Source organism: Scomber scombrus, chromosome 12 (genome assembly GCF_963691925.1).
Source record: "Scomber scombrus chromosome 12, fScoSco1.1, whole genome shotgun sequence".
NCBI lineage: Eukaryota > Metazoa > Chordata > Actinopteri > Scombriformes > Scombridae > Scomber > Scomber scombrus.
Genome location: NC_084981.1, coordinates 1,136,018 through 1,155,109, shown reverse-complemented (window position 1 = coordinate 1,155,109; position 19,092 = coordinate 1,136,018). Strand labels below are relative to the sequence as shown.

Sequence of the window (19,092 nt, the reverse complement as noted above, 5' to 3'; positions counted from 1 at the left end):
CAGTTGTTCAATGAGATGTCAAAGTAATGATTTTGAGATTACAACAAAACACTTTCTTACTATTTTGTGGCCTGGTTTAGTTGTTGTGCTGGAAGAGTGTGAGACCTATGAAGTCCTGACAGATTATTTTTTTAAAATCATGTATACACAAGTTGTGGAGACACAGAACCCACCCACAGCCTCATTCCCTAAAACCCATCAGTGTGAAAACACATACCTGTCCTCAGTTGTCAGCAAATGGGGCGTGTCTTCAGCTTTTGTACTTTTCACATTAAAATGTGTTGTGACAAAGTATGTTGTTCATGAAGCTGGCTCACTTGTCATCATGTTGGGTTTTGTGACTATGTGTGAAATCACTTGCATTTATTTGTTTGTGGAAGCTTTCAGACATTCTAAAAACACGTGGTTTTTAAACCAGATATTTCTAAATTACAGTTGTTTATCATTTGGATATTCATAAAGAAACCCAGCCATATATTTATCCCTTACATACTGTTCAGGGTCAAATTATATATATTATATTTGACCCCTTTTTTAACTTTTGAGAGCTGTAAAACACCATATACATGTTTCTTTTAGCTGGACCTTTCTTAAGGTGACCCACAATATACAAAAATGGAATACAATGCATCTTTTTTATATATTTTTTGTGTGCAGCTGATACACATGTTTATATATGTAAATGTACAAATTTGACCTGTATATATAGCTATATATATATATATATATATATATATATATATATATATATATACACTACCGGTCAAACGTTTTAGAACACCCCAATTTTTCCAGTTTTTTATTGAAAATCAAGCAGTTCAAGTCCAATGAATAGCTTGAAATAGTACAAAGGTAAGTGGTGAACTGCCAGAGGTTAAAAAAAAAGGTAAGGTTACCCAAAACTATGTACATTTCAGAATTATACAAAATAGCCTTTTTCAGGGAACAAGAAATGGGTTAACAACTTAAAGCTGTTCTGCAGGTTGATCAAACCTTGAAACTTGGTGCTACCAATTCCTACAGATGTCCCAACTCTTCTTGATTACTTACAACCCCCTCTGTCTGCATAAAAGTAGTGTTGGAACACACTGTGGTATCATACCCTTGTGAGCATTATTTGAACAGTATTGTACTGCAGAAAGTAGTGTGTTGCTATAAAAATGGCAAGAAAAAGGCAATTAACAATAGAAGAGACACAGACCATCATAACACTTAAAAATGTAGGGGTTTCCTACAGAGAAATTGAAAAGAAAGTCAAGGTGTCAGTGAGTACAGTTTCTTTCAAAAAGCACTCAGAAACTGGGGGAAACTGACAGGAAGCCAAAGCCACAACAGAGTCAGAAGACAAGTTTCTGAGAGTCAACAGCTTGCGTGATAGGCGGCTCACAGGACAACAGCTTCAAGCACAGCTTCATAGTGGTCGTAGTAAGCAAGTCTCAGTTTCAACTGTGAAGAGAAGACTTCCAGTTGCAGGTTTGACAGGTCGTGTTGCAGCTAGAAAGCCATTGCTAAGAGTCAGAAAAAGAAAAAGAGGCTCGCCTGGGCCATGAAACACCACCAATGGACTACTGAAGACTGGAAGAAGCTTTTATGGACTGATGAATCAAGTTTTAAAATATTCTGTTCATCACGCAGGAGTTTTGTACGCCGTTGAGTAGAAAGGATGGTTCCTCAGTGTGTGACATTAACTGTCAAACATGGAGGAGGAAGCATGATGGTCTGGGGCTGTTTTTCTGGATCCAGGGTCGGTGACTTGTACAGAGTGAGAGGCACCCTGAACCAAAACGGCTAACACAGCATTCTGCAGCGATGCCATGCAGTACCCTCTGGTATACACGTAGTTGGTCAGGGATTCATCCTACAGCAAGATAATGACCCAAAACATACATCCACGCTATGCCAGAACTACCTCAGGAAAAAAGAACAAGATGGTAAGCTTGAAAACATGGAGTGACCAGCACAGTCTCCAGACTTAAACCCCATCGAGCTGGTTCGGGATGAATTGGACAGAAGAATGAAAGCAAAGCAACCTACAAGTGCCACACATCTATGGGAACTTCTGCAACAGAGTTGGGAAGAACTTTCTGCAGAATATTTGATTTCCATTGTAGAAAGAATGCCACGAGTGTGTTCAGCCAAAGGTGGCTACTCTGATGAGTCAAAAGTTTAGAATACATTTTGGTTTATAAATTGATACCATGATTTCTTTTTTAACCTCAATTGTTTATTTGTTCTATGCTTTCATTTCAGAGTACAATGAGGCATTAAACTGCATCATTTTCAATAAAAAACAATATATATATATATATATATATATATATATAAACAAACAATATATATATATATATATATATATATATATATATATATATATATATATATATATATATATAACTATATATATAACTATAACTTTTGACTCATCAGAGTAGCCACCTTTGGCTGAACACACTCGTGGCATTCTTTCTACAATGGCATTCTTTCTATATATATATATATATATATATTTATTTATTTATTTATTTTTTTAAATCAGCATTCAAACATGTTGTATTATTCATATTTTATTAAATGTTCTCCTGGACCATAAAATAGTGATTGTGAATCAAACAGGATTAATCAAACATGATATTAATGACAGACAAGGAATTTATGAATGTGAATGGGTGTAGAGACTATTTATGAGTCAGAATATGAACAATAAATGCAGGTTAAGTAAAGCTGAATGCTGCAGATTGACCTGCTTAGTTCTGCTTGAGCTGTTAGTGTAAATGTAAATGTAACAAGTGCAATGTAAATGTAGCACAGGCATCCTCTGACTCCATGCTTATTACTATTGCTTTAATAAAAAGAGTCTTTTTGAGATGAATAGTAAAATTGTACACACAGTGTGTACTGCTCAGAGAAAGAGGATGTTTTAAACTGGGATTGATGAACTGACAAATGGCCTTAGTGTTCCCTCTTGTGGTCATTACAGATAGAATGTGTAATGACAAGGCAAAATGAAGAGCTCCCTCTGAACCCCAACACATCAGTCGCAGAGTTAGTGTTTTGAATTATCTTTATTAAGTAAACTCTACACTTTTAGTATTGCTTTTATCTTTTTTTATTCTTTTCACTCTAAATTAGAACCTTTTGCAATCAGCACATATAGAACTTTTCAATCAAGCTACACTTTTTGAGGAATACAAAAATATCACAGTACATTTTCTACTAAGTCACCTTCACCTGTGAGGTCCAGAGCCAATCAGAGAGGCGGGTTCAGAACCACAGCAGCTGCCTGGACAGAGATGGACCATCAACATGTTTTAAGGTTATACAGCACCATGGTCTATGAGCTAACCACATAGAGGGGAGGGGCCACTCAAACACACACAGTCAGAGTTCTGACAGGTCTGGGTGAGCTTTTGGACTGATGTGCACAAGATTCACACACACTCTCTCTCTCTCTCTCACACACACACACACTCGCACACATACACAGCTCAGCGAAGCAGGGCTTTCCAGATCCAAACCACAGCTGTGTCCCTTTTCAGGGGTCACTCTGTTAGAAAGTTGTGGTCTATGAGTCTGTGGCTTTTGGAGCCATTAAGGCTAGTGAGGTGTACCTGTACTGTGCCTGTGTGAGACAGTCTACAGAGGATTCATTGTAGTGGTGCACAGCAGGGCTTATGATACTGCAAAGCCTCCAAATTCAGGCAGGTGCATTCCTCAGCTGCTCTGAATCTACGGGTAAATATTCAGTTTGTAAGTGTGAACTTTGAAGAGGATGGCCCAAAAAGGACCTAATCCACTGCTTTGGAGGAAGTCCTGGTTGTTTGCCATTAAAACTTTAAGGAAACAACTGTGTGGTGCACTTTATCTTAACATGGAATAGTTCATGTACATCTGCCAAACAATCTACTTAGACCTCAACTTTAACAAGTTTTCCTCTTGTAAATAAACCCAAACACACTGTTTAAAAACACTTCAGATATAAATCTCACTATTGAGTTTGTTTTTCGAGGGTTGCTGTACAGGTTCCATTACTGCCCTCTGTGACTGACAAAGGACAAACAAAACAAGCAAAAGTAGGAGCTTGTTGTTCCATTTTTTGTCAGAATGAGGTGACGAAGACATCACACTCCAAAATGTACTTGAACAAGCCACATAAGAAAAAAATATACATGTCGGTTTACGAGAGGAAAAACATGTTTAGTTGAGCACCTTGTTAACTTGAGCATGTCTGATGAAGAGAATCACACAGCTGCTTCTCTGTGTTTCTATGGGGACAATGTGGAGTGAGACGGTTCCAAATTGGGCCACTACAGCCTATGTCAGTGCCTATGTTAGAATCAGTCTAGTTGAATAGTAGGGCTGGGTATGTTATGTCAAAATATTATGAGTACATACTGATGTGTATGTATTAAACTGCATATCAAAATCTGGGTTCTTGCTCAGTTTATTCAGTCTTTGACCACCTGTCAATCTTTTTTTCTGCATTTCATTTGCTAAAGCTTCTGTATCAATGCTGCGTAAAGACAGCAGTACAGATAGATGCAGTATGGTGTTAAATTACATTTTTTGTAGAAAAACAATTATACTCAGCTAAGAAAGTGTTGTAATTGATATTAAAAATCTCTGGAGCCTCTTAGGACACATGAGCACAAACTTTTTCTCACACATTTCTGCTGAGCATCAGATAGTTTAGAAACTTGGAAAAAAGGTTTTGCTCAGATCCCTCACCAGCTCTGTAAATTGATACCCAGCCCAACTGACTCATGACAAAAGTCTGATCGAAATGCTGGAGGTGTAGGACTGGAGAGTGGAGCCTGGCTGGCCCTGCTTGGCCCAGCAGCGGTTAGGTGACCCTCTGATTTTGCTCTGGGGGCTGTGTTCATGTCACTCCTCAGGTGGGCTGAAATGTAAATATGGATCCCACACAACAACAACAGCACCTTTAACATTCTCACATTCTCTTCCCATTTTTCTCTGCATACATGTCATATTCTATACAAAGTATCAAAAAAGATTAAACAAAATACTGAAAAATCCTCACCCGTACTGACAATATACTGTAATTTCTCATATTAAACTTTTTTATTTTTTTCCTCTTCTCCCACACTGCTAAGATTCAGATCCATAGTGAGAAGTTTTTTTGGTGACTGAGGCCTTACAGCACCTACTACTCTGGACAGGAATGTTGCAGCATGAAGATGACTCGCTCAGTGGTTTCATTCAAAACAACTAAACAAAACTACAAAACACTGGAAATGAAGTGAGGGTGGAGGGAGAGAGATCCCTGTCTTCAGTTTAGGGGAAATGGAAGAGACGAGTTAGATGAACAAAGGAAGGATACACTTTAATTACAGTTACACAAACATGAACCATGATAAAACAGGAGTGAGAGGAGTCAGTCAAGAACAGAGGAGCGCAGGAAGGTGACCCGCCTTCTCCTCTGAGTGGACAAACACATAAAAAAGGAAGTCTCTTTATGGGTTGAGGGGTATGGGAGCTGATTGTACTGCCTGTGTGCTGTGTTTGCTGAGTCCACATAGTAGGGAGCAGGATCCCTGACAGAACCAGACAGCAGGAATCTGGCTGGCTCAGTGCAGTGGCAGTAGCGATGCTGGAGGCTGAGTGGGCGCTGGATGGATTCCTGCAGGCCCAGACCCAGACCATGTTAATCAGGGAGAGAACGTCGCCATCTCCAAGGAGATGCGCTGCCACAGCTCCTTGGTCTGCTTTCCTCTCTTCAGGTTCTGCAGCACATCGTTAAACTGCATCATGCCCACAGGCGTCAAGCAGAAAGCACCTCGAGCACTGCGGATAATGTTGACGAAGTCGTCGTAGTCAGCAGGCGTCAGGTGGATGAGCCGGTGGTGGATGTACTGTAGAGAGAGAGGAAAGGGAGGTATGATTCTACAGGCAGCCTAGAGGTGCTCTCACTCATTGACCGAATACTGTGTATGAACACAATTTATACACGCTACAGTCTTTATTATTATAATGGTCATCTTATAAAAAAAGTTTTACTCATGTAAAAAATACTAATGTCACTTCAGTTATAGTTTGCATTACCACATGTGACTGTTGTACTGATTATTTTTTACTTTAATTAATGAGTTGATTGGTTGGTTTATGTAAAATCATCTGAAAATAATGATAAATAACATAAACTGAACATATATAATTACACTCAGATCAAATTTAACACCTTAACTTCTACAATTCCAGATATTTTAACACATGTTTAGACTTTGAATATCAAAAACTAATATTTAAGACATTTTAAGACTTATTAAGGATCCGCAGGGACCTTGGCTTTTATCAGGGATTCAAATAGCAAATCAGCTTTGTAGGAGGCATTAAGATTTGGGACATTGAGTACACCCAAGTCTCTTTGATTGCATCCATGTGTCCCTCCCACTGTGGATGAATGGAGAGATGCAAGGAAACCATGTGAGGAAAAAGGACATGAGGAAATATGTTGTTAGAGGCATGAGACGTTCTTTCCTCTGAAGCATCATGAAAGGCGACATCTGTTCCTGTATTTATTTTGAATTTTTACACCTATTCAGACCGATGATATAATAATAATGCATTTTATTTAAAGGCGCTTTTCAAAGCACTCAAGGACACCTTACAAGGCACATAAAACATGACAACAGTACATCAAACAATATAAATCAGGTAACATTTAGTGCAAAGATAAAGAAATAAATATGAATGTGACTATAAAGTGCATCAGTACAATAAATAAACAAGAACGTGATGCATAGTTAGTGCGAGACAGAGTATGCCACTCTGAATAGGAGCGTTTTCAGGCGGGATTTAAAGGTGGAAACAGAGTCAGAAGTGTGAATGTCTGGTGGGAGAGTTCCAAAGGCGGGGGGGCAGATCGGCTTAAAGCTCTTGACCCCATGATGGTAGTTAAGTTGGCAGATGGGAGAGTTCGGGAAGGTGTGTAGATGTGAATAAGTTCAGAGAGATATGATGGTGCCAGGTTGTGAAGGATCTTGTAAGTGAGGAGTAGAATCTTAAAGTCAATGCGTGATTTGATAGGGAGCCAATGAAGTTGCTGCAGGGCAGGAGTGATGTGTTCAATAGAGGGAGTTCTGGTTATGATACGAGCGGCTGCGTTCTGTACCAGCTGGAGTTTGTGAAGAGATTTCCGCGGAAGACCAAAGAGGAGAGAGTTACAGTAGTCCAGACGGGATGTGATCAGGGTGCTTACCAGGATAGCGGTGCAGGTTGGTGAAAGTGAGGGACGGAGACGGTTGATGTTCCGTAGATGGAAGTATGCAGTCCGAGTAACATTATTGATATGGGCTTCAAAAGATAATGTGCTGTCCAGGATAACACCCAGGCTCTTTACCTGAGGGGATGTAGGAACAGTGGAATTGTTGATGGACATGGAGAAAGTGTTGCTAAGGCTGATCTGGTACCAATGAGGAAGATCTCAGTTTTTTCGCCGTTGAGTTAAAGAAAGTTTAGTGAGAGCCATGATTTAATTTCCAGTAAGCAGTCCGATAGGGCGATGGGTGGCAGACTGGAAGAAGGCTTGAGGAAAGATAGAGTTGGGTATCATCAGCGTAACAGTGGAATTGAATGTCAAATTTCCTGAGAATATGACCAAGAGGCAGAAGATAAATAATGAACAGGAGGGGGCCAAGGACAGAGCCCTGGGGAACACCACCAGAGACTGGAGAGGAGCCAAACTCAGGTTCTTGAATTGAACAAACTGAGTGCAGCCAGAGAGATATGATCTGAACCAGGCCAGAGGGATGTCAGTGATTCCAATGCAGGATAACCTGTCCAGGAGGATTTCATGGGAAACGGTGTCAAAAGCTGCGCTCAGGTCGAGGAGAACCAGAATGGAGAGAAGTCCAGAGTCAGATGCCATCAGGAGGTCATTGGTGATTTTCACTAGTGCTGTCTCTGTGCTGTGAAGGGGACGGAAGCCAGACTGAAATTGTTCATAGAGATTATTGTCAGACAGGTGGGTGTGGAGCTGGGCTGCAACAGTTCTTTCTAGTATTTTGGAGAGAAATGGCAGGTTTGAGATGGGTCGGAAGTTGTTCAAATCATTCGGATCAGCGGCAGGTTTCTTGAGTGTTGGTGTTATTGCAGCAGTCTTTAGTGATGATGGGACAACACCAGAAGTCAGCGAGGAATGTATGATGTCAGTTATTAACGCGGACAGGGCAGGTAGGCAGATTTTTACCAGGTGGGTAAAAAGGTAGGGGGTCTAACTGGCAGGTAGATGACTTGGATTTATGAATGAGACCAGTTATTTCGGAGACAGTTGGCAGTATGAATCTGGCGAGCGGAGAGCTGAAGGACGATGTAGGCCAAGAGTGCAGAGAGGATGCAGAGTTATTTGAAGCAGTCAGTGTCTGGTGGATATTTTCAATTTTGGCATTGAAGAAGGTCATGAAGGCATCACACAGTGTAACTGTGAGTAAGTGAGGTGGTAGAGCGTCAGGAGGTTTCAGAATATTATTGAGAGTTGAAAATAAGGCTCTAGTGTTCCCATCAGCTGTCCTGATTAAGGTTGAGTAGTATGTGGTCTTGGCTGAAGAAAGAGCATCCTTGTATTGAAGTATGTGATTATAATACATTTCTTTGTGAGCTGCAAGGCCGGTTTTTGCTTAGAGGCGCTCCAATCGACGGCCTTTGGTTTTGAGCTGGCGTAGTGCTGGTGTGAACCAAAGAGCAGAGTGGCTAAAAGAAACAGACCTATTTTTCAGAGGTGCAAGAGTATTTAGCAGTCCATGAAGTCCATCATTGTAGTGCGATACCAGTTCATCTGTGGCGGATTCCATTTTTTTTCTGCTAGGGAAGTCATCAATTCCATTGGAGAGGGCCGACAAGTCAATATTCTTAATATTTCGGAATGTGATAGAGCGATGTATGTTAGTCTTGGATCATCTTATGGCGCTTTTCCACTACACAGTTCCAGCACGCCTCGACTCGCCTCGGTTCCAGAACAGACCTTTTCCATTACAAAAAAGTACCTACTCAACGTGGGCGGGGTCGTCATAGCACGGCTCCGCGAAACAGCTGTGACTTCGTTTTATACGCGACACAAAACACATAAACAATGGAGGACATTGAGGCAGTGGTGTACTTGCTGCTGTATGAGGCTTTCTGTCACACACAAAGCAAGAAAATTGAGCCGTATAGCTGTAACTATGGTTGTAACGCTGCTGCCGGTATTTAAAAATGCCGGGTTTGATTCTTGTGTGGGACGGCTCATGACTCTTCCAGCGACAACTACCAATCAGTGGCCGGCAGTCTGTTGACGTCACATTTAGTACCGGCTTGGCTCTCTTGGAACCTCACCAGAGCAGGTACTAAAAAAGTATCAGGTACCAGGTATTATCCCTAGTGGAAACGCAAAAAGAACCGAGGCGAGTCGAGGCGAGTCGTGCTGGAACGGTGTAGTGGAAAAGCGCCACTAGATTGACATTGCAGGATATTAACTTGTGGTCTGAGATAGGCAGGTCTGAGGCACAACAGTTATGAGGGGTTGCACCAGAACAGCAAATTAGGTCAAGAATGTGTCCTTTGGAGTGTGTCGGAAAGTCAATATATTGCTGTATTCCAAAGCTGTCAAGGCATGAAGTAAAGTCCCTTGTAAAAGCATTGTTGATGCTATCCAAGTGAATATTAAAATCTCCCAGCAGTAGTAAATTTGGGGAAACAGAACATAAGGTTGTTAAGAAGGCAGAGAATTCCTGTAAGAAGGCATTATTATTATATACTGTCTACACCAGTATTCTCCTGCAAATCAAGCTGCACTGCTGTTTGTATGACTGCAGCGTGGACGTGTAGTACCTGCAGATAGGCTTGTTGGCAGCGTTGGACAAGCTGGTGGAAAGCAGGTGTTCGGAGGTGGGCGTGGATGTGGGCAGGGTTCAGTCTCTGAAGAGCCTCCATGATGATCTCCTGCAGGACGAACGGACTGAGAACACCTTTTGCTGCTCCGACACAGAACTGGTACACATAGTTGACTCCTGACAAAATGGACAAGCACAAAGAATCACATTATTACATCAGAGTCATTGTTTCATAACTTCTCCAATGTGTTGGAGTACTGAGACATCATTAACTCAGTGAAAGAAGCTGCAGGGAACTGCACCATTAAACTGATACATTCTCCATCCTCTGATATTACAAATAAGTTACTATGAAAATAACACACAGTTAAAGTATTGTGTTCCTGTTGTTTATTGTTTGGTCTGATCTATCAGGAACTGATCTTGTAATCTCATGACTGAAGCAGTGAACTACTCAATGAATCCTGGCATCAGTCACTTCTATCATGCACCCATCACATTACTATCAGTTCCTCTATGTGCGCTCACCTAGCCTGGCAGCCAGTCCCAGTAGCCATTTTACGTCCTCAGTGTAGGGTGGGCTTCTGGAGAAGTTGTTGGGGTGATCATTGTGAGCTCTTCTTCCCAGCATCTCTAAGGCCAGCATGCCTTTACACAAAGAGAGGAAGAGCTCATTTTATATGGAAGCAACACTGTGGTTCACATCTACTGCACCACATGCACATTAGTTACAGTATAATATGATCAAAGACACAAACTCCTCACCAACTCTGTAGGCAGAATGCAGGTAGTGCAGGCCCTGTTGGCTGATTGGCTGGCTGTGCTGCTCGTCCTCCACTGGGAAAGGAGAGCTGACTAGTGAGCCGGGCTGGGAGGAGAGGGAGGGCATAGAGGCTCCCTGTATAGCCTGGATGGTGGGTCCAGAGTGGACGCTGCCTACTGAAAAACAAGATAGGAACACAACTGTTAAACATCACAACACAGAAATCCATTCACTATCTATAAAATGAATTTGAATGAACAATTTGCTTGAGTGTTTAAAACATACACAAACACAGCCTGTAGTCCTGACCTGCTACAGTGGTGCTGAGCGGCAGGCCAGTCTCCGTGTGGTAGGGATGGACGGCAATCTGAGTCATGGACGGAACAGGAACGCCAGGGAAGGTCACAGCAGTGGCTGCCATGGGCGGCTGGGGTCCAGTGGCCACTGAGAACGGGTACTGGGCACCGATGAAGGCTGGGTGCATTCCCTAAGAAGAAGGACACAAAACATGATTGACCTGCACTCATACCACTATAATGAAAAATAAAAACTGCCAGAATATTTGTGTACGACAAGCAATATTTATTTACATTCATATATCTGCACCTGTGGCAATAACACTTATTTATAGTTCTATTATAGATAATAGAATAGCTATAGCATACATTTGTTATAAATAGCTGAAATGCTAGCTAAATAAATAAATAAATTATATATATATACACACGTATATATTAAATTATTAGTGAATATATTTAAGAGTAAGAGACATAATTAATGAAGCAGCTGTCACATCTCATTCCTGCTTCCCTCATCAATCTACACTTAATATCCCATAATGAACCTAACCCTAACCCTACTTCCAGACTTCCAGAAGGACAGCCATCACTGCAACACTGATCAGGGCTTTATGACAGCAGGTCCAGACAGAAGTCTCTCCAGTGAAAGACAAAGCAAAACCTGCTTGGAGTTTACAAAAAAGCAGCTAAAGGACTCTCAGACTGTGAGAAACAAGATTCTCTGATCTGATGAAACCAAGACTCAACTGTTTGGTTTCAGTTCTAAATGTTATGTCTGGAGGAAACCAGGCACTGCTCATTGTGGTTGCAGCATCATGCTGTGGGAGTGTTTCAGCTGATTGAAAACCTGGTCAGGACCTCAGACTGGGCTGAAGGTTGACCCTCCAATAGGACAATGACCCTGAGCACACAGTCAAGACAATACAGGAGTGGCTTAGGGACAACTCTGAATGTCTTTGAGTGGCCCATCCTGTCCAGCCCTGACTGAATCCTGTCCAACATCTCTGGGCCTGAAAGTGGTCTCTATCCAACCTGACAGAGATGAATGGCAGAAGATCCCAAAATCCAGGTGTGCAAAGCTTGTTATGTCATACCAAAGAAGACTAAAGACTGTAATCCCTACCAAAGGGGCTTCTACTGAGTAATGTGTCTGAATACTTGTGTCAATATATTTCAGTTTTTCCTTTTTAACACATTTGTATAATATGCCTGTTTTTGCTTTATCATTCTGCAGTACTGAGCTTATATTGAGGAGGAAAAATGAATTGAAACATAACATGCACTGTATATAACAGAATAAATTGATGTATTGTTTTGACTGGATGTTAAACAAGAGACAGAAAGCTGATGACATCACAGCTCTGTATTATGCCGTGAATATATGAAGAAAACCATTCAATGTTTCTTCTAGTGTTTCAGCTCAGGTTGTTTGAAAACAAATTGAAAATGTGAGAAGAGCAAATGAATAAAAAATACTCTATATTTCCCCCATTAATTCATTTAGAAAGGTACACAGTGAGTTTCAACTGTAGTCTAGAAAACAGACTTCCTGTCTGCCATTCATGTAGTTTTCATTGTGTATATGTGCATTTCTATGTTTCTTAGAATTAACTTCTATAAAAAGTCCAGTGGTTGTATGAAGAGGGCTCTGACCTGTGGGTATGCAGCTCCAGACACAGGGAAGACGGTGGGTCGGGGGACGTGCTGCAGAGGGTGTCCCAGGTACTGCGGGGTGCAGACGGTGGGGAGATGGGCCTGGATGGTGGTGTAGGGGTGGAGGCCCTGGGTGTGGGGGTGAGCAATAGCCTGGCCGGGTATGGCGTGGGACTGATAGATGGTGGAACCCACAGAGATGACGGGTACGACAGCTGCTGCTGTGACTGAGGCTGTGACTGTTGCCACGCCCGCTGACTCCATGTTGGCTCCGCTGTCAAGGATGACACAGCTGGACTCTGGGGGCCTTCTTCCTGAACCTCCGTTTGCCCCACAACGTCCAGAGGTCTCCCGCTGCTGGCCCGAGCCCCCGCCCACTGACTGCTCATACAGCCAGTACCACTGGTGAGCAACCTCAAACAGAACCTCAGGATACACACCTCCACCCTTGGCTGCTTCCTCCACAGCCATGCAGGCCTTCTCCAGCATCACATTGTCCTGAAGGCACAGATGGAACACATTCATCACTTAATTAGACTTTAAATTAGTTAAAGGCTATTTTAACAACAATAACTAAACAAACGTGTTCTATATATTTGTATATTTTTTCATTAGACGAATTAGATCAAAATTCAGACCATGGTAGCACAACTCAGTAATATCAGGAAGTAACTAAGCAGTTAGCACGCACAGATTCAAGTTTAACCATTTACATTTCAACCATTTTGCTCAATAAATCGTGACATTCCACATGTCGTCTCAGAGAGCTGAATCTGAATTTAAAGAGGCAAAAGTACTCTTTTTATTGACTATTGTGAATATGAATATTTTGGAATTAACCCTGATCAAAATACAGTACAATTCAGTTTTAAAACACAGATACAGTTTCAGTTCACTGTCACATCAAACTCTGGGATAGTTCAGACTGTTGTCCTAATTTCACAAAAAAGGAGATTCAACACTATTCAAGCTCTTTGGCCTCTGTTCATCATCACTTCTATTGTTTGCTGAGAGTATTCTGCTTATTCAGGATGACAGTAATAACGTAAGTAATATTCAGGGCATTACAATCAACAGAGAAGTTAACGTATCATGTGGTGCACTTCTTAATGGACATGCAACAACAATACCACATCGGAAAGATCTTCATTTTCAGTATGGATATTATTCAGTATATAAAGTTAACACTACTACATATTATAGTATCTTCTCTGTAAAAAAAAAGTGACGTAAAGTTAGTTAAGATCTGGATCGCAGGTCAGTACTCCCTCTTACAACTTATAGGATGTGTACTGTGTTACCATGGCTGCTATACTAATTTCAGATGTAACCTATAGATATTAAAATATCCACATCGATATAGTTTTTCCTTGCTTCTGTCACCAAGTGCTGCTCATGTGGGAATGTTGGGTCTCTTTAAATTCAATTAAATTAAAGAGTACAGTCTAGACCTGCTCTATGTGTAAAGTGCCTTGAGATGACTTTTGTTGTGATTTGGCGCTTTATAAATAAAGATTGATTGACATCTGATTTAAAAAAGAAAAGAAAACGTAAGACAAAGAAAATGACCACACATTAGGATAGGAAACATTTCAGTTATCAAAACTGAATAGTAGTGTCAGACCTCCAAATTTTGAGTTATTTGCATTTTTTGCTTTGACCCCAAATTCAGTATGGTCAATTGCTGCTCGCCAACTGCTTGTTATGTACTGACAGTGCGGAGCTTCACTGGGAGGGTGGTAACATGGCTAGAAAAAACAGTATATCTAGGTCTAGAGTACCTGTTCTTTGCACTGCACCAGGGCTCTCTGGATTTCATTAGGATTCAGAGCGTGAGCATGAGGCAGGCAGCTCAGGGCCAGCTCTGCTGCTGCCCGAACCATGTTGGGGTCCCTGGCCCGCGATGCTCTGTCTGCCAGAGATGCCACCTCAGGAGGTGTGAGGTGACCGTCCCAACACTCCACCAAAATGTTAAGGGCAGCACTGCCAATCTCCATAGCCTGGCCTGGGAAGAGAAGAGCAGAGAGAGTATAATTTGAGGGTAGGAAGGAGAGCAGCTGTTAGAAAAGAAAGAAAATATTTGAAAATCGGCTTTTTCATGTTTCTGTTGAACACGAACACGAACACGAACACACACACACTTAACCATCACAACTACGTGCCTAAACCCAACCATTACCCTTAAATGATCCTATACCCAATTCTAACCTTCCCCTTAAAACTAAGTCATATCCTCTTTGAAGCCGACCGAAATGTCCACACACAAACACTCCTCCTCACCAGTGATCCAGGATACATGAGAGGAGTAGGTTCTGGACAGCCAGTTGGGTGAGACAAAGTTGTGGAGGCCGAGAGCATACAGGCCGATCTCAAAGGCACACAGGTGCAGATTTCTGTGGGGCCCCTGGTGGCCCCCGCTGGCTGAGGGCTGGGTGAAAATGGAGGTGGAGGAGTTTCCTCCGGCTTTGATCAGCACCGTCTTGGCCAATTCAAAGTAAAAATGAGCTGCTGCCTCCGATGGCTGGTTGGGCACGTGTGGGGCATGGCACTCTGGACGACGGCCTTTGTACCTGGACACAGGAAAACACACATCTGTCAGCACATAACTGAGATGTTACTAAAATAAAATGTTGTTGGTGGGGGGGTTTTTATGCCTCTGAACCACTTTTGTCTGCATGTCTGACAATTCGTACACAGAAACTCCACTAGAGGCACCATGAGACCATAAATATAATGTCATATTAAAAACTATAAAGCATGTACATGCTGAATCTGAACCATGTGTTATATAATTTATATATTATTATATATATGTTAACTATTATCATATAAACACAAGAAGATAATACATCAGTGTTGTATGCAGTGGAGCATTGGGTGAAATCCTTGTGTTAAGTATAAACCTAATGTCAGCTTCCTTTATTTAACTACCTGCTGATGGACACTGGCTGCTGGCAGTTAGCAGATTCCAGTCACAAGCAGATTTTATTTACTTTATTTAAAACTCAAAATGTTTGTTTTTTTTATTCGATCTATTATAGTTGTTGGTCATCCCAGTAACACAGCTGGTGTACTTTTACAAGTCTAAGTGACCTGATAAGGAGGAAGTGTGTGTTTTTACCTGCTGGTGTCGGTGCTCTTGGCCCTGGCCCCGCCCCCTGCCCTGCGAGAACCACTAGAGGAGGAGGAGCCCAGAGAATCAGACGATGAACTGCTAATGCTGTCACTGTCCTGGCCCCGTCCCCAGGATGCTGCTGCCCAGCCCCCTCGGAGCGGCCGTCGACTGAGTGTGGGGGAACTGTCTGAGGTGGTCTCTGGAGCACTGCTGTCGATGCTCGCCATGCCTGTCCAAACATCACCACATCATGTGTCACTTCACTCTCATTTTGATGAAGCTGATACATTTTATCCTATTATTCTACTGGATCCTATTAAAAATACCACTATAATTACCCCTTATAATGACTGTCTGATAGTGGGGATAAATGCAAAGCTGACTCTCTGTAAAGGTGGATACAGTGGCAGTGTAAATTCTGTGTTTTCTATTACACTCTACCAGACAGATCAATAAAAATGTACACATCATTTCCTGCTATGTTTACCTGTATGTTTCTTCTTCTGTCGAACAGGTGAACCCCAGCAGCGCTGGTTGTATCCACAGCGTGCTCCCAGTGCCAGCCGGCTGGGCACTGTGGCCTCCAGCTTAAATGGAGCTGATTCGTTCTGCTGGTCATTTGATGAAGCAGGGGCCTCTGATACTGCAGGAGAACCAAAATGTCACATTTCTATCAGCACAGCAGGATGAACAATATTTTAGGTTCTCTGTCAAAGGATTCTGTGTTGCCATAGAGTGCTTATCTACTGTATATAAATTATTTCTGAGTGACTGCTGCAGTGAGTGGGAGGTTCTCACCGTGCTCCCTGGTCTCAGCAGTGCTCTCCCCTGCTGTGCTGTTCTGCACTGGGTTCAGTTCAGACTGGTGTGCCACCTCTTCACCAGCCATTGTCACAGCAGAGGAAGAGCTGGAGGAAGAGGCTGCCACAGTGGCTGCAGAGGAAGATGAGGGGGCGTGTTTGGAGACCCCTCCTGTGTGGGCAGCAGTGATGTGTTTGGACGGGCTGCGCTGGCTGCCAGCTGCTGGCTTGCTGGAGTAGAAGGAGCTGAGAGTCTGAGGCTTGTGGGTCTGACTCTCCCTGTCCAACAACTTATCCAGAATCTGAATATGGGGAGAGGAGGAGAGAGAGAAAACGGGGAGGGAGAAAGGGGGATGAACACGAAGACAAGGAGAAGAAAAACTTCAGTTCTTAAACTCCAATGTCCAGGTTTAATTTTTGGCCACCCTTTTGAAACAAATCTTTAGAGTATCTGACGAGTGATTTAGATACAGATATATTATTGAGCCACTTTGCATATATTGTGTAGGTATGCAACAGTGACATAACCAAACTACTGTATGAGATCCAGTGGAACCATTGAGGAATCCTGCTTGGCTGTGACATCATCGAGTGTAGAAACACCCACCTATGTTAACTTAACCAGGCCACACAATCTCAGGCTGTGGAGTAACAGGCCGTCAAGCAGTAAAGCAAGTACAATTTCAGAATGTACCTGTCATTAATGGGTTAATACTAAAACATTAGACAGTGCACTCTCCTCCAGCATCAGCCTTCTACTTATCCCATTTTTAAAAGCAGTGGAGCCACAGGACACCATTGTTTTACTGCAGAAATAGTTTGTTTACCTGCCAGGATTGAAAGAACACTCATACATGAGATGAAATGTAGTTGCCACTTCCTTATCAAATAGTAAGAATGGTTACACTAGTGATGTTTACCTTCTTGAGCTTGCTTTGGTCATCTTTATAAGTGATCATGAGAGCCAGAGCCAGGTCTCCTTTCACCCTTCTGGTTCCTTCACACAGCAGAGGATGCTCTGCCTCACTTACTGTTGTCTTCATACCTGCAGACACACAAGAGGACGGAGACAACAGCAAGGATTATAGTAGGAAGTGGCAGGGGAGAAAAACTAAGGTGAAGGAAGTAGTGAGGAGAGATAAACCATATTGAGAAACAGAAAGAGTGACAGACAGAAACTAAGGAACAGGAGACAAATGATTTTACCAAGTGCAGCGACAGCAGCTTCAAAGCCCAGCTCCTCATCTCCGGGCATCTCGTTGTTGCGGTTGCGGCTGGGTGGACGGGAGCCCGTTGGAGAGACAACTGCACAAACAATATGGAGAAAAGTAAAAGAAATGTTAATTCTTGAAGTTCCCATTTGAAACAGTCTTCATTCAGGTCTTAATAAAACAGCCCTGTCACTTTCTCGTTCTGAGTTGCTAACTTCCTCAAAATTATGCAGGCAGTATACTGCTGACCAATACTATTCACCTTATACATGCTTACTTTAGGTAATATTATTCTGAAACACGATGCAGATCATACCCAATTATATATCTATCAATAAATCTAGATGCATTCAATCAGTAAACTAAACTCTAAGCATGCTTTAAGGACATAAAGAGGCCCCAAACACCTTAGAAACACATTATCTAATGACCTAACTACTCTGGATGGCACTATTTGGCCTCCAGCACCACTGTAAGGAACCTAGGAGTTATATTTAAAAACTAGTCTCTAAAGACTCTCCAGCTGGTCCAGAATGCAGGCACATATGTACGGACAGAAAATAGAAAAATAGATCATATATGTCTAATTTTAGCTTCTCTGCAAAGGCTCCCTGTAAAATCCAGAACAGATTTTAAAATCTTTCTCCTCACCTACAAAGCCCTTAACAGTTCCTATTCAAGAGACAACGTTATTTCATACTGCGTATCCCAGAGGAGAGCGAGAAATGAAATGTTGCAATCAAATGACAGATCAGATATTGAAGCTGGACGTATCACACAGTCAAAGTCCCTCGTCAGTGGTGCTTAAATGTTTATTATTATAAACTGAATATTTGTTCATTTCATTTTTATTTTTATTTGAACAGGGACAGTGCGCAATAAAACTTTAAATGTATAAAACAAGGAGAGATGCATTGCACCGGGTTTTAGCAAGTTGCTATTTTCCACCCGTAGTCCCTTTAGATATAATCTCTTAACAACCCAACAAGTTCAATACTTGGTTTCTAAAGTGTGGTGTAACTCAAAGCCTTCAACATCAGTCGACTGTCAGAAAAGTTGAAATGCTAATTGGCACAGTGACTCCAAGTGACTTTCTCTCTTCAACCACATAGAGGGGGTCAGATTAAACTACATATTTAAGAAAGTACAATCTTTACACTGACATCTAAAGTCTAGTTGAACTCCAACAATCAAACAATATTTGGTGCTTACCTGGGGTGCACAGCACATCAAAGATAAAGCTGGCCAACATGAGAGGCAGCACAGGTCTGTAATCACAGAAGTTTCCATCCCTGAGTTGCTCAGCTCTCTCTCTGATTGCCGACATCTCCACCAGGCCCAGAGGAATCTTCTTCAGCAGAGCCACCACCTCTGACTCCTGGTAGGCCAGTTTCACCTGGTTGACCCACACACACATAGTCAGTACA

General features: G+C 42.1%; 1 protein-coding gene across 4 annotated transcripts in view; it reads right to left on the bottom strand.

Moving 5' to 3' along the window:
* Positions 1-3,090: 3,090 nt before the first annotated feature.
* The window catches only part of zswim8 (zinc finger, SWIM-type containing 8), a 43,525-nt gene continuing 27,523 nt past the window's right edge, over positions 3,091-19,092 (bottom strand). Inside the window, exons 13-26 of one of the 4 annotated variants that reach the window (XM_062430189.1) lie at positions 18,878-19,061; positions 17,661-17,759; positions 17,375-17,499; positions 16,453-16,756; positions 16,142-16,297; positions 15,661-15,883; positions 14,820-15,109; positions 14,321-14,544; positions 12,540-13,037; positions 10,873-11,074; positions 10,590-10,763; positions 10,353-10,472; positions 9,823-10,001; positions 3,091-5,870 (exon numbers count right to left, since the gene is read on the bottom strand). In XM_062430189.1, the coding sequence (XP_062286173.1) occupies positions 5,667-5,870; positions 9,823-10,001; positions 10,353-10,472; positions 10,590-10,763; positions 10,873-11,074; positions 12,540-13,037; positions 14,321-14,544; positions 14,820-15,109; positions 15,661-15,883; positions 16,142-16,297; positions 16,453-16,756; positions 17,375-17,499; positions 17,661-17,759; positions 18,878-19,061 (2,982 nt within the window). In that variant the 3' untranslated portion in view covers positions 3,091-5,666. Of the gene's footprint in view, positions 5,871-9,822; positions 10,002-10,352; positions 10,473-10,589; positions 10,764-10,872; positions 11,075-12,539; positions 13,038-14,320; positions 14,545-14,819; positions 15,110-15,660; positions 15,884-16,141; positions 16,298-16,452; positions 16,757-17,374; positions 17,500-17,660; positions 17,770-18,877; positions 19,062-19,092 lie in introns of all 4 variants that reach the window. The other 3 variants (XM_062430191.1, XM_062430188.1, XM_062430190.1) reach the window with 3 other exon arrangements.